Source organism: Triturus cristatus, chromosome 6, assembly GCF_964204655.1.
Source record: "Triturus cristatus chromosome 6, aTriCri1.1, whole genome shotgun sequence".
NCBI classification, from domain to species: domain Eukaryota; kingdom Metazoa; phylum Chordata; class Amphibia; order Caudata; family Salamandridae; genus Triturus; species Triturus cristatus.
The window spans coordinates 106,774,189-106,788,549 of NC_140589.1; the positions used below are offsets into that span (position 1 = coordinate 106,774,189).

The window sequence follows — 14,361 nt, forward strand, 5'->3', positions numbered from 1 at the left end:
TATGTTCATATTCCCTTAAGTAATGTCCCTTCTTTGTGTCATGTCCATATGGCGTTTGTTGTATTCTTTGGCGTGCGCTCTTTGAAGGTATGTTTACCTTCAAAGAGGGCCCGCGTGTTGTGTCTGTTTCGGTTCGAAGTCCGAGTTGCTGAATTGCGATTCAGCGGTTGGACTTCTGCCAGTACAGACGTGCTCCTGTGATGTCCTCAGATACATATGGAATAAATCTACTTGGATTGTAATTCTACCTGCTTACTATCTTCATTCCATATCAACCTTTGTGTAAATTGGATTATTACACACTTTGCAAAAATCTTGTTTTGTGAAAGCACTTTGTCTGTGATTCAGTAGTTAAGCTGGTTAGAGGAATGGGCAGGCTGTTCTTAGCTATTTTTCATTTTAAATGTAAAACAACGGTGTTTATATGTTTCTATAGAACCCAAGCCAGCAACTGGAACACACAACTTTCAACGTGACTGGCGATGCTTTTGTCTATAACACGTGCAATGCGATACGAATTATAATAAAGAATGATAAATGGAGCAATATAAAATGTATCCTCAGTCGGATTTTCGGTGACGCTTCTGCAATAAGTGACGTCCGAGGGAGAGTCAGTCTGGTGCAATCCCCGTGTGTAAACAGACTCGGGGCACTGCCTGTGTGGGCGGGCGGGACTGGGCTGGACCGGGCGGAGCTGCTGCGTGCAAGGCTGGGCCCTGAGGCGTTGGACCGCTCCTGCACCTGGCCTGGCCTGGCTGCTTCAAGGCCTCGCACTGCTGGCCGCAAAGATGGAAATCCCCCCGTCTCACTACCCGGCCACTCGTGCAGCATCCCTCGTGGCAAGCTACATCAACTACCGGCAGGGGGCGCCGTACCGCGTTTACCAGCCAGACTGGGTAACGGCAGCCAGTAGAGAGGTGAGTGGCGGACGGTACTGCAGAGAGTCAGTGACAGCCTGCGCGCCTGAGGCGGTTAGAGCGGCCGAGGGGTGTTGTGTATATCCTCGGGCCTATGGTGAAGTCGGCGCAGCAAATCACGAGGCAGGCACACCAATCGCTAGTATGAACTTCTGTCTCGCGCTGGAAACTCGGCGGCTTATTGCGTCATATCCGGGTCGTACCAAACGCTCCCCAATCCCGAGGAGACGAGGCCCGTGATCCTGCGCTCGCATAGCCATCAAATTTTAATTCTGCCCGTTACATTTCCTTGGTTTTTTTGTGCTAATGTGTGAAATTTGATGCTGTTTGAGTGACTCTTTATCGCAGATTTAACAAAGTATCTATGCCTATTAAATAAAATAAATATCACACATTAACAAATCGTTGCAGTGTAATGCTTTAAAAATGGTCGTAAAACATCCTTTAGTGAAAGTGATCTCGGATAAAAAGCCAGGACAGAATGAAGGTGTAAGTCACACACATTGTGACTGCTGACCAGCTGTGTCATGGGCTTTCCTTTTCCCCAGCCCCACCTACTCATGGGCGCTCTCAGTGATAAAAGCTCAAGACACACCTACAAATTCAGTTGTTTAGTTTTGTTACTGCAGAATGTCAAAACTGCACATTTATATCTGCTAAGCTAAAGAACTGTTATCTGCTTGGTTAATAGCACAAAAGGAAGAGCAGGGGCGTTAGCCAAATCACCATGACAATAGTGCTAGCGTAATGTCTTAATGTAAACATGACATTACCCTGTGGCTATTTTTATTTGCTCACTTAATTGCAGCCCTGCCAAGTGTCATACATTTGTGTGACATACAGTATGGCAGGCTGGTGGGGATGCGGTGACCTAACCTATAATGTGTTATTCTAACACAAGATGCGTGGCACCTGCATGTGGTAAGCCCCCTGACTCCCCTGGTTGGCTTATTAGGAATTACATTTTTTAATCAACCATATAAACATTAAGAAAGCTGTAATGTTCCTTACATAGGTGGCACATTTCCAGTCTGCTTTGTTCAGCATTTCAATGGTTGGCATGTGCTTAGGTGTGACATTTTTAATGGTTGGAGTGCATTAATGGTTGGAGTGCACTTGTGTGACATTTGATTGCCTAACGTGTGACACTTTGACTTACATTACATCATGCACCATGATATGGGACTGTCTCATGAAATGCGATCTTTTTGGATCGAAAGGGGTGCCCAAAGTGCTACCCTCATACTGGTGGAAGGCTACAGCCTCCACCAGGAGTTGAGCAGCACAAGTGTTGCGGTGGTACATACCATTTAGTGAACAGTAGTAGCGAGCTGGACCTTTTTACCCTGTGTCACTGAAGTGAGGCCTACAGTCTCAGTCACCTTTTTAAAAGTTCATCTCCTGTGTGCTTAACTCACCCTTGGCCTACATCAGGTAGATGTGTGGTACTGTAAAACGCAGAATTAGTGAGTGACTCTGCAATGTATGTATCAGTGCCTGGGAAGGGTACAGTACAGGGCTACATCAGTACTGTGTAGTGCATGTATGGATAGTACATGTACTGAGTGTATGTAGGCCTGAGAGGAATTCATTACATAAGAGATGTAGTGCTGCATGTCCAATGAAACCATGTTCTAGATGTATTTATGCTTTCATAAAGTACAGTATATAAAGAGTGAAGTGTTGTGCAGCATGCACATGGTGAGTGTGTGTGCTGCCAGTGTGTGTGTAAATAGCATGTGCACTCAGACTGAATGTGTGTGCTGAATACATGTTTGCCTGTAATGGTACAATGCATAGAGGTAACAGTACTGGATGGCAAGCGTACTGTGAATCTATACAGAGTGAGTGTGCCTGAAATACATTACATGGAGGACCCTGGGTTCCATTTTGTGAAGCCCAGGCCTGCTTGGTGAAAACATGAGGAGGAGAGACAGATTTGTGGATTGCTACATTCCTGTAAGCTTGGAGGGACATACACTGGAGGGAAGGGAGGGACGTCCATTGCAATTCAAGAGGCTGTTCTTAGATTCAGTGAAAAATCACAAGTAAGGGGCCTGGACACCTCTCAGGAAGGAAACTGGGGCTGATAAGAGACTCATAAAGAGTGAGGCTGGGAGCCCGGGATTAACCTTTTAATGCACATATCACTGTGGCTGACGTTGTGAACTCTGGTCACTCCAATGAATTGTGTTGTGGGTCAATCAGCTTTGGAGTCATGCCTGTTGTGACTGGCACCTTTCATGAAGAAAGAGAGAAGTATTCACTTCAAAAGAAGCAGAACCCCAACAGAAAACTTCCAACGGTCCTGTATCACATTTGGTGTCTGGAAAAACGAAGGGGAGGTTGAGCCCCCAAAATGATGTCATCTGCCAAGCAGCTAGACAGGTGCTGTGAAAAGGGAAAGCTCTACAAGACTTTTGCCTGTGATTAGGACAGTGGGCAAAGGCCTGCTAGTTTCACTTCTGGATGAGGAGACATTACCTAGGACACCAAGATCACCTGCCCTTGAGCATCATCGCCTGCTTGGTTGCCAAGACCATTATGCCCTGCCCTGGAGCACCATCGCCTGCTTCATTGCCAAGACCAATATGCCCTGTGGGAGAGGAGAGCGTTGGAAGGAGGGCAGTATCGTCTCTGCGACCATTTTTTTTAAATTTTATTTTTTAAACACTTCTTTATTTTCAATTTGACAAACGTACATGGTGCTGTGATCAACGGAATAATTTGATTGCATATAATACCGGCATAGCATTCTACTTGTGCCAAAGATCGGGTTTACATGATATACAGTTTTCATGCATTCTACATCACATCATTTATGCGTCAACCCATACATATGAGAGCCAAAATTACAGTCACTTAGGGTCACATTTCAAGAAATACTCAGAACATTAACTGTGTGAGGAAAATAATCGTATGTTGTAAATGGGATGGTACATATTGTCACTGACTGCGTGTGGTGTGTAGGAGGTAGTTTGATGAGTGCTACAACTCTAGTGATTGCTGGCTTCACCTTTGGTGGAGGGGGAGCATGGGAGGGAGGGCATTGGGGTAGTTGGACAATGCGCCAACTTATGTGTGACTGAGCACGTCTCTCGCTTATTCATTTTTAAGAGCACCAGTGTGTCATAACCATTTACGGTGGAGTGTCCGTTAATCTGGCCTTGACCACTGTGAGATATGTCTTCCAGTTTGGAGAGTTGGGCGTGACCCAGTTACTTGATATGCCTGTGTAATATCTCCAGCTGTGCTATAATAACTTTACCTAGGTTGATGAGCTCATAGCTATCCTACGTTTAGCTTATGTTTAGCTACCACCAGTGCCAAATATAAAAACTTGTTAAGGGTCTTGTGCGCTGTCGTTGATCTCAAAAGAAAGTGTGGACCTTCTATTGGTACAGTATGGGCCACAGCCTGGGATAAAGTCTCAGCTATTGCCATCCCGTAGGATAACAAGCGTGGCCATGACCATACCATAAGTGTAAAATTAGTCCCAGGATCATGATAGCGGGGGCAGGAGTCCAGGGAGCCTTGATACATCTGTTTTAAGTCTATGAGGCGTGAGTTATGTGTGTTGGCGATAATTAAATTGGGTATATTTAAGCCTAGCATTCATGGAAAATCATTTTGGCACTCCCAAACATTGCTGCCATTGTTTATCTGTAAACATAGTCGAGAGTTCACCATCCCAGTAGGCTCTGGCGTGGGAAGGGGAACTGCACTGTTCCTGCTGTTGCCTCTGGTCTGGAACCCAGGTCCAGGCAACAGGCATCCCCCAGTGGGATAGCTCAGGGGCATAAGAGGGAAAGGGTTATTTCCTGTGTAGGTAAGAGGCCCAGAAGGATCGGGTCGTAGTCTTAAGGCTATTCCCTACATCCCTCGGGATTGTTCTCGCTGCGATAATCATTCCACTATCTTAGTCAGTGTATTCCAGTCGCCCAACATCCCAGTTCTGTTACATTTTGGCCGGCTATCCAGTGCATTGGCCATTGCATATGTGCGGCCCCGTAATTATAATCGTAATTTGGGTCCCCCAATCCTCGGGGACCCCAAGCCTCCCTCCGTCAGGGCGGCATAAAGTTTTGGAAGAGAAACCCGCCTTCTACCTTTACCCCATATTAAAGCCATTTAAAACATCTTGAAATCCTGAAAACATTTCTGGGGGATCAGAATGGGGAGAATGGCAAAAAAATATAACAATCCTGAGTAGGACCAACATCTTAGAGATGGATATACGACACATCGGAGAAAGTGGCAACTTAGTCCTGTATGTTGAGGAGGACCTGGCGCTGGCCATTGCCCGGCCCAGATTGCCATCCAACAGATCGTTCGGTGAGTGGTATACCCAGATATTCAAATATTAGAAGGAGTCACAGGACCACGGGAGTGTCCTCCTCTATTCAGGGGTTAGTAAAGTAATCGGGAATATTAGGGATTTGTTCCAATTTACTTTTAGGCGTGATACACTCTCAAACCTCTCTAGCAATGCCATAAGGTCTGGGAGTATCGCTGCTTCTTCACGTAAATATATCAGTGCATTGTCTGCATACTGTGATATTATATGCCACTAGTTGTATGCACTTATCCCCCAGCTCGTGGCCTGTGGCCGAAGTACGCAAGCGAGTGGTTCAATTGCTAGTACAAATATAATCGGGAACAAGGGGCAACCCTGCCGGTTGCCCCGCTCTATGCTGAAGGGACCAGAGACTGTAGATCCAGTTGTCACTCGTGCTACTTGTGAGTTGTACAATAATGAGATCCACTTAAGGAAGTTGGGGCCCATTTCAAACTTAATTAGTACCTCCTTCAACTAGCGCCATTCCCACAGTGTAAAAAGCCTTCTTGATATCGAGTGAGATTTGATTTGATTTGATTTTTCAATTTGTATAGCGCGCGAATGCCAAAAGGCGTCTTGGCGCTGAGATTCCCACTGACTCCTAAGTATGTAGTTGGGGCTGTTTAGCAAAAAGCCATGTTTTGACTCCCTTTCTGAAGGTTTTCAGAGATGGACTGTTTTTCAATTCCAGCGGTAATTGGTTCCACATTTTTGCCGTCTGCACTAGGAAGCTTCTGCCTCCCCAGTTTGTTCTTCTGTATCTGGGTACTTTTATGAGTTTCCTTTGTCCGGATCTCAGAAGTCTATTTGGCTCATACAGTTGTAGATGTGTTTTTAGAAATTTTGATCCCGTTCCATTTATTGCTTTGTATGCCAAGCATAGTGACTTAAATTCTATCCTACTTGCAATTGGGAGCCAATGCAAGCTCTTAAGTTTGTGGCTTACTCTTTCGAACTTTGGAATTTCCAATATCAGCCTCGCTGCTGCATTCTGCAGGCGTTGTAATTTAAGAAGAATTTTCCTCCTTGCTCCGACATATAGACCATTTCCATAATCCAATCTGGACAAGGCCAATGCCGTCACCACTGTTTTCCGAGAGTCATGCGGTATATAAGGTAATATTTTTCTTATCATTTTCAGGATGTACCAGAGTGATGATGCTAGTTTGCTTGCTTGAGCGTCAAATGAGAGGTTAGTATCTAGCATTATTCCTAGGTTTTTTACCTTTTCCGACGAATCTGGGCATCTTCCCATATCTGTGGGCCACCATAAAGGTGACCATATGTTTGTGTCACCACCTAGTATCAATACTTCACTCTTATCGCCGTTTAATTTCAAGCAATTCATTTGCATCCATTGGCTGATTTTTGTCATGCAGCATTGGAATTTTGCTGCTGTGTCTTGTACCTCTTTATTTATTGACACCACAATTTGGGTGTCGTCGGCGTAGGATATAGGGGTGAATCCCTCACTTCTTATTATTTGCGCGAGTGGGGCTACATATAAATTAAAAAGCGTGGGGCTCATTGATGATCCCTGCGGAACTCCGCATGGCAAGCTGAACAGATTAGACTTTGCTTCTCCTGATTCAACTGAGAATGTTCTATTTTCCAGATATGAGGCTATAAGAGCACAGGTTGACTCATGAATATTTGCTGTTTTTAGCCGTGTTATGAGGATTTCGTGGCTAACCGTATCGAAGGCCGCCGATAGGTCAAGTAATATCAATGCGGCCTTCGATCCGTTATCCATTATTGTCCTGAGTTCTTCCACTGCTGTGATCAAGGCTGTCTCTGTTCCATGCTCCGCCCTAAAACCAAATTGTGAATGGTCTAGCCATTCTCCGTCCATCAGATGTTGGGATAATTGTTTATTTAGCAGTTTCTCCAGAATTTTAGCGGCAAAAGGGATCCTGGCTATTGGTCTGTAGTTGTTAGGATTTTCGCCGTCCAGATTGTTTTTTTTTAGCAGTGGCCTAATGGATATCATTTTCCATTCGTCAGGGAAGGTGTTGGTAATGATAATTTTGGAGAATAGTTTTTCCAACACCAGGCTTAGTTCAATGGAGCAAGCCTGCATTATTCGGGGTGGGCAGGGGTCTGTTGGGCTACCTGAGTTGCAGGTAAGGATTTCTTTCTGTATCTGCTCAGCTGTAGGGGGTGTAAAACTAAAGGCTGGTATTAGGTCTTGTTGAGTTTCTGAATTAATTGAGTGGGATATATCTTTTTCCAGAGTTTCACTGTTCTGATTTTTAAAGGAGTTGTATACTGATGAGACTTTGTTAACAAAGAGGTCACCAAGTGTATTGCAGAATTCCGATGACAGCGCTTCCTGATTATTGTTTTCAAACTTTGAAAGTTTTTTGACAGTGTCAAAAAGAGTTTTACTGCAGTTTTTTGACTCATTAATTTTATTAGTGAAGTATCTACCTTTTTCTTCAATTATTAATTTTTTATAATTATTTAATGTGACATTATATTCTTGTCTGAGGTGGGCGTCGTATTTGGTTCTCCATTTTTTCTCTGCTTTTCTGCAAATTTGTTTTTGTGTTCTTAGCGCATCTGAGAACCAGGGTTGTGATGGGGTTTTTCTTTTCACAGTTACCTTTTTTTGAGGGACAGCCGAATTGACTGCCTTATCTATCCACTCAATAAATTGTTTACAGGCTGTATTACAGTTATCGTCCAATGTGGGGTAGGATATTTGGAGTTTCTCCTTGAACGCCTGGTTGTCAATTTTAGACCAGTCCTGATATGTTATCTGCCTAATAATGTCCACTGGTCTTCCCGTCTCCTTTTTAATTTCTAGCGTAAAGGTTACTAGTTTATGATCAGTCCATGGGATAGGGAGAGTCTCTACATTGTGTAGGTTCTGACACGACGAGAAAATTCCGTCTAGTGTATGTCCAGCATTATGAGTTTCGACGTTGACTTTGTTTTCCAGGTCAAAGTTAGCCATAGCATCAATAAATGCTGCTATCTTAGGGTCTGATTTTTTCTCTAAGTGTAGATTAAAGTCACCTAGGATGGTATAATCGGGACATTTCACACTTGATTCCAGAAAGGGGCTTAGTAAGTCGATTAAGGGGGTTTTCGAACTGGGTGGTCTATATATTAGTATTCCATTAAAAGTGTAATTATCTGTGATCTTTATTTGGAATGACAATGTTTCACAGTCAGCGGTATTACCTTTGTCTGAGGTTTTTACCTTCAATGAATCCTTAGCTATAATCGCTATCCCTCCTCCTCGTTTAATTTTTCTGTCAACTCTGGAGAGGGAGTATCCGTCTGGAATGGCTAAGGCTAGGTCAGCATCTGATGCCTCGTCTGCCCATGTTTCAGTGACGAATAATATATCTATTTTCTGTCCGTTTATTAATTCGGACGTTTGTATATTGTGCTTAACCAGTGACCTTGTATTGATCAGACCGACTTTCAGATTATAATTTCTGTGCTTTGGTATCCCGGTGTTAGCCATATTTTTGGCGGGAAGAAAATCGAAAGTGAGTGGACATGACGAACATTTCTTGCCCTCTGTATGTGGTTCTATCTTGGGGCATAAGGTGGTAGGTCTCCAACATTTTAGTTCCTCACTCGAGTATTTCCGTGGCCCTATGTGGTGGTTTATTTGTCCAGGGGATGTGGCCCTTGGCCCGGACTCGGCGCGGACGAGCGCAGACGAGCTTGCCTTAAGCGCGCCTTCGGCGCGCAATCGTCGCGCCCGCTGCGCTCGTCCGCTGCGCTTCCTGTGCATACACATTATTGTAGGGCGAGAAGGGGGCGTGGCCTCGAGGGGGGCGTGTCCCTCTGCTCGGCGTGGTCGATGGCGCCTGACAGAGCTCCTGTGTACTCTCCTTCCCAGCGCAAGACTCGCTGTTGGGGAGGCTTCTAGCAGTCTATTCATGTAAAGTGCAATCGCTTTAAAAACACAAGTATACACAAATTTTAAAAGTCAATTTCTACAATGCTCGCTAAATTCTCGCTCCCGGCTGTGCCTCAGGAGGGTTGTGGGTTTCTGGCGCGCTCGAGTTTCAGCGCTGCAGATGTACTATCAGGAAGGGGGCGTGGCCTCGAGGGGGGCGTGTCCCTCTGCTCGGCGCGGTCGATGGCGCCTGACAGAGCTCCTGTGTACTCTCCTTCCCAGCGCAAGACTCGCTGTTGGGGAGGCTTCTAGCAGTCTATTCAGGTAAAGTGCAATCGCTTTAAAAACACAAGTATACACAAATTTTAAAAGTCAATTTCTACAATGCTCGCTAAATTCTCGCTCCCGGCTGTGCCTCAGGAGGGTTGAGTGAGGCGACACAGGGATGTACACCCATTGCACGTGCCCAGTCCATCATCATAAAAAGTCTTCGTAGGTTAAGGAAGGTGTTCCTACGGAGTATAAAGCTGTTTTGGTCTTGATGCACCAAAGTTTGTTTCACCACAATCAATCCGTTGGCCAACACCCTACCAGGGATCTTATAATCTGAATTCAAAAGGATAGTGGTCAGTAGGATCCTAGAAGCAAAGGGTCCCTGTCTGGTTGAGACAAGACCATCAGCACCACCTCTCGAAGGGAGAAGGGCAATACTCCCCTATCTAATGCCTCGGTGTAAGTTGGGGACTAATTGTGTTCTAAAAGTGGAATAAAATTCCAAGGGCCAACCACCCGCTCCAGGAGTCCTGCCATCTGCTTAATGGCGTCCGTTATCTCTGCTTCGATAATGGGAGACTCTAGCTCACCAGGCCGCGAGGGCCAGATATGGGGAAGAGCAATGCCCTCTAAAAAAAACTGCATCACGGCTGGATCGTCCCCTTGGGGGAGGGGGGCTCTGTACAAGGAAACGTAATATGAGTAAAAGGCACTGTTGATGCCCTCCTGGGTGTTTACAATATAATCTCATGTCGTTCCTAATGCTGTAAACGGGTACCTAGGGGAGTCGGACATTAGCAGCCATGCCAGCAGTCTGCCGGCCTTGTCATAGCATGCCGTCTAGCCAAGTGTTCCCTGTGATCAAGAGCACCCAGTTTTTCTAAGGTTGTCATATGCGTTAATCTGACCTGGGTCAGGGAAGCTGCAACCGACTGGTCGGTAGGCAGTAGCTGCTCATTCTGGCGTATCTCAGTTTCTAGGTTATTGAGCTCCCTGTGGATGGTAAGCATAGCACTGTAAACATTTTTGATCATGTAGCGACGGAGCATGATCTTGATTGTATCCCACTCTACTCCCATTGTCCTAGAAATAAGATGTAATATCAGTGGCGGTGCGTCCATTGGGGCGCAGGGGCGGAGCCCCCCTTACCGAACGCGCAAGCAAATCCGAGACCGGCAGCAATGGCAATGAATGCAATGATGATGAATAATTGCGTCGGACATGAAGGGGTGGGGCCGGGGGGCGAGCACTGTGTGACTGACACAGTTGACAGGCAGCGGCTCGCAATTTATTTGCGCATGCTCGAGTTTGTCTCACGACAAGCACGAGCATGCGCATTCGCCGCACTGTCTGCCACTGACTACTACTGAGAGGAGGGGGCCGAGAGGCAGAGGGTTGCCTCATGCAGCAGCCCCGTCTCTTGGTATCCGGGCGAGCCCTATCCGTGCTCTTTCGCCAATCCAGGGCAGGCGCTGCTAATGCAGCGTCTCTGGATTGGCTGAGAGCCTGATAAAGTCTCTCAGACCCGCGGCAGCCTACGAGTAACTGCTAATTGGGTGCCTGCGCAACTATGGCCAATCACTGTGGCTTATGTCTGAACACAGCGACAGTGATTGGCCATGAGGTGCGCACTCCAGCAGTTGGTCGCGTCATCACGCACGCGGTGGTGCCACACTGTCTGCAGACTGCATGCATAACCTCGTGGCGGCGGTGCATACAGGACAGGAGGACCCGTCGTGTGACTGATCGTGGTGTGGTGACAATTAATTCTTGTTGTGTACTCTACTGTCCCGGACTTGTCCATTGGTGGTGACTGGTGAGTACTGCAGTGATGTATATCCTTATACCGGCAGTGGAGGAGGTGGGGGCAGCGGGAATTTTGTTTCGTTGTTTCTTGAAGTGAGGCGCGTTGCTGGGTTTACAGATCCGGGAATAAAAACATGACTGCTGTTGCAGGGCTGTTTCAGAATGGGACCCTAGTTTAGCTTATTTCACATTCAGTTGCTTTGTGTGAACCATAAATGCAGGAATTGTACTTGGCACATTAACTGGATGCTGTGATCAGAATGTTCGAGAATGACTGAGTTTGGCTGAGATCTCAAGCAGTATTACATTCTGTAAACATTTACAACAACCTCAAAAACAAAAAAAGTCCATCTGTACACATTCAATGTTGCTGGTGTCTTAAGAAGGCAGTAGCCGTGGAAATGTCGAATTATTGTTTGTAAGATCAAAGCACTGTGCAAAAAGTCGATTTGACGTTTCTCCCCCCTGTCCTCTGCTCGCTGGCCTGGTCTTTTCTTCTAAGGGGATAAAGGTCTTGTCTTGACTGTCTATCACTGTGTAGACTTCCATAGCTTTCTGAGTCACGAATTTTGCCTGAAAACATAATGTATTTATCAATACCATAATAATGGCTCTATCTACAACTTGTGAGCATCACAGATGTAAGATGAATGACTGTTTAAAAGTTGATAACAATATCTGTGGTTGACATTCTATTAACAGGCACTTTTACCATGGTAAAAAAATGTAGATTACCAGTTACAAATGACTTCACCGAAGTTGCACATTCCAGTTGATTTTAGTATCGTATTAGACTTTATTCTTGGTAGTTTTGGTTTGACTGTCTTACATCTCCTTATGAAAACACCAACCACCGTGAAATGACTACCGTTTGCTGACATGTTTCTATAAACTGAGGAAATGGGCTATTTTGCGCGCGCAGAGAACGCCCCAGGGAGCGGCCATCTTCTCACCGCCAGTCAAAGCACACGCGATAGACACCAACCCCTGGGTGAGAGCCTGGGGCTGGGGGTTAACAATAGCAGGCCCCAGGTGCCTGCCGTGTGTATGAATCAATCAATACGGCTATTTGTGGCCCAGACCACAGCGGTTTCTTCCGAGCGAGCTCCGATTACCGCCGAGCAGAGAGAGGCTCAGGCCTGATGAAGCAGGCGGGATCCGGGCCTGGCGCAATCCGCCCGACAGAACCTGGAATTAAGTGGCTGGCAGGGGCGGGCTGGCAGCGAGAGAGTGAGAGGCAGGGCGGGCTGGCAGCGGGACAGTGAGAGGCAGGGGGTGGGCAGCAGAGGTCAATTTTATATAGAGGAAGTAGCAGCGAAGCAAAGATGTCGTGTCCTCGTCACCTCGTGCAAGAAGGTAAAATTGCCACTCTCCTCATTTGATAGTAAAAAACAGTCCTAATTGGAGTTTAGTGGGCCACTCGCACCCCTGGACCCGGTGCCACTAGCGGCACGTTATATAGGCAATCCCTTGGAGGGGGGGGGGGGCGAAAAATACCAACAGTAGTAACAAGTGCGCATTCACACCAGGGATGGCTGCGTGCACTGTTTCCCTCCTGTTTGATAATTAACCTTCTGCAGGGGTAGATGTAAAAACTATTTTTTTCTGTGCTTTAAAGTGGCTTTAGGGATGTCTGTACAAATGATAACTTGTAACATGACACGAGCACCTAGCCTTATAATAGTGCTATATATTTAATTTTCACGAGCACTTGTGATATTTATTTTTAGTTCTTCAGGGGTAAATGCTATTTGCGACCTCCAACCCAGTATCATGTCCTTCTATCTCCTTCTTCCACTCACCAACCGTTGTCATCATCCTCTCAGAGTGACACCCACCTTCCCTGATGGGCCTTACAATTCACACCCTGAATCAAATACAACTAAGCGCTACCAAGAGGGCTCAAAGTGCAGGGATGGGCGCCTTACCAATAAACAGGTGTGGGGCAGTTCATCATCAGGGAATAGGGCTCTCTCCCAGGGCCCTGGCCAGTCTGCTTGTGTTTTTTTTTATCACCTTTCAGAAGCATGGTGTCACAGTTATGAGAGCTCCTCAGGATCCGGGTGGGGAAATAGAGTTCCACCTCCAGACCTCCCCGGACTCCAACCAAAAGGTTACAGAGCCCAGAGGGGATCAGGCGAGGGAAAGGATAGGGGTAGGATCAGCAGGGAATAGGATCTGCAAAAGAAAAAACAACACTTCAAAACATCCAACACATAAGCTTGAAATAACCGTCTACACTCAGGTGATCTCTCTAAAGTACACAGTACTACACAAAGCTCACAACAAACTACTCTCGGTTGGTCTCGCTAGTGTGAAGAGATCCTAACAGTGTAACAACAATAAATGGCATCCTAAAACTCTCCCAGAAACTACTAGGTGACTCCCTGCCTCCTAAAAGGATAATGTCACGGCCTCTTTCCAAAGGTAATTTGGCTTCCACGGTGCTACACCGCCGCCTAGGTTCCCTACGTAGCAGCGCTCCTTCACCGGGGATATCAACACGCTTGAAGTTGTCTCTAGACTCCCACTAAGCAGCGCCCAAGGCCGGGTTAACCAAGTCTCGTACTTCAAGATGCGTAGGCGCACTGTGGCGCAGGGACTAGCCAGAACACAGGGGGCACTGAAGGGTTCGCTCAGCCGAGCGCAACAAACGAAAGTACTAATCACCCTTGACGCATTATTCCAAGTACCCTACTATATTTAAATCACGGGTAGGCTCCGTGAGTCGATCTCCATGTCAGCTCCTCCGAGCTTTCTGCCTTATCGCAAGGCTGTACTCACCAGTACCTTCGGTACTAACACCCTGGAGGGGGGGGGGGGTGAGGGGGGGGGGGGTTGACAGGTCCGAGTCCCAGGTAAGGCAGGCACAGCACTCTCTACCGAGAATGCCTCCTCCACCAGCTCAGCCGAGCCTCGATACTCCTACCTCTCGGTCTTCTTCCCCCTTCGTCTGTATCTCCGGTAGTGTCTCTCCCCGCCTGGTCGCCAAGCTCCGAGGGGCGGGGAAAGCAGGTCCGGGATGGTTGCAAACGGGATACGCCGGATACTTCCTGATCGCTGGGACGCCGAGCTCCGAGCAGCGAGCAGGACGCGATTCGAATTCAAAATAACGCACGCCGGGAGACGCGCGTGCCGGCCTTAAGAAGCCTCCCACTTCCTGG

General features: G+C 46.7%; 1 protein-coding gene across 1 annotated transcript in view; it reads left to right on the forward strand.

Annotated features, from left to right (window-relative positions):
• Nucleotides 1–644: 644 nt before the first annotated feature.
• The window catches only part of LXN (latexin), a 213,272-nt gene continuing 199,555 nt past the window's right edge, over nt 645–14,361 (forward strand). Inside the window, exon 1 of the mRNA XM_085610295.1 lies at nt 645–917. Coding sequence (XP_085466421.1) covers nt 789–917 — 129 coding nt within the window. The 5' untranslated portion in view covers nt 645–788. The remainder of the gene's footprint in view (nt 918–14,361) is intronic.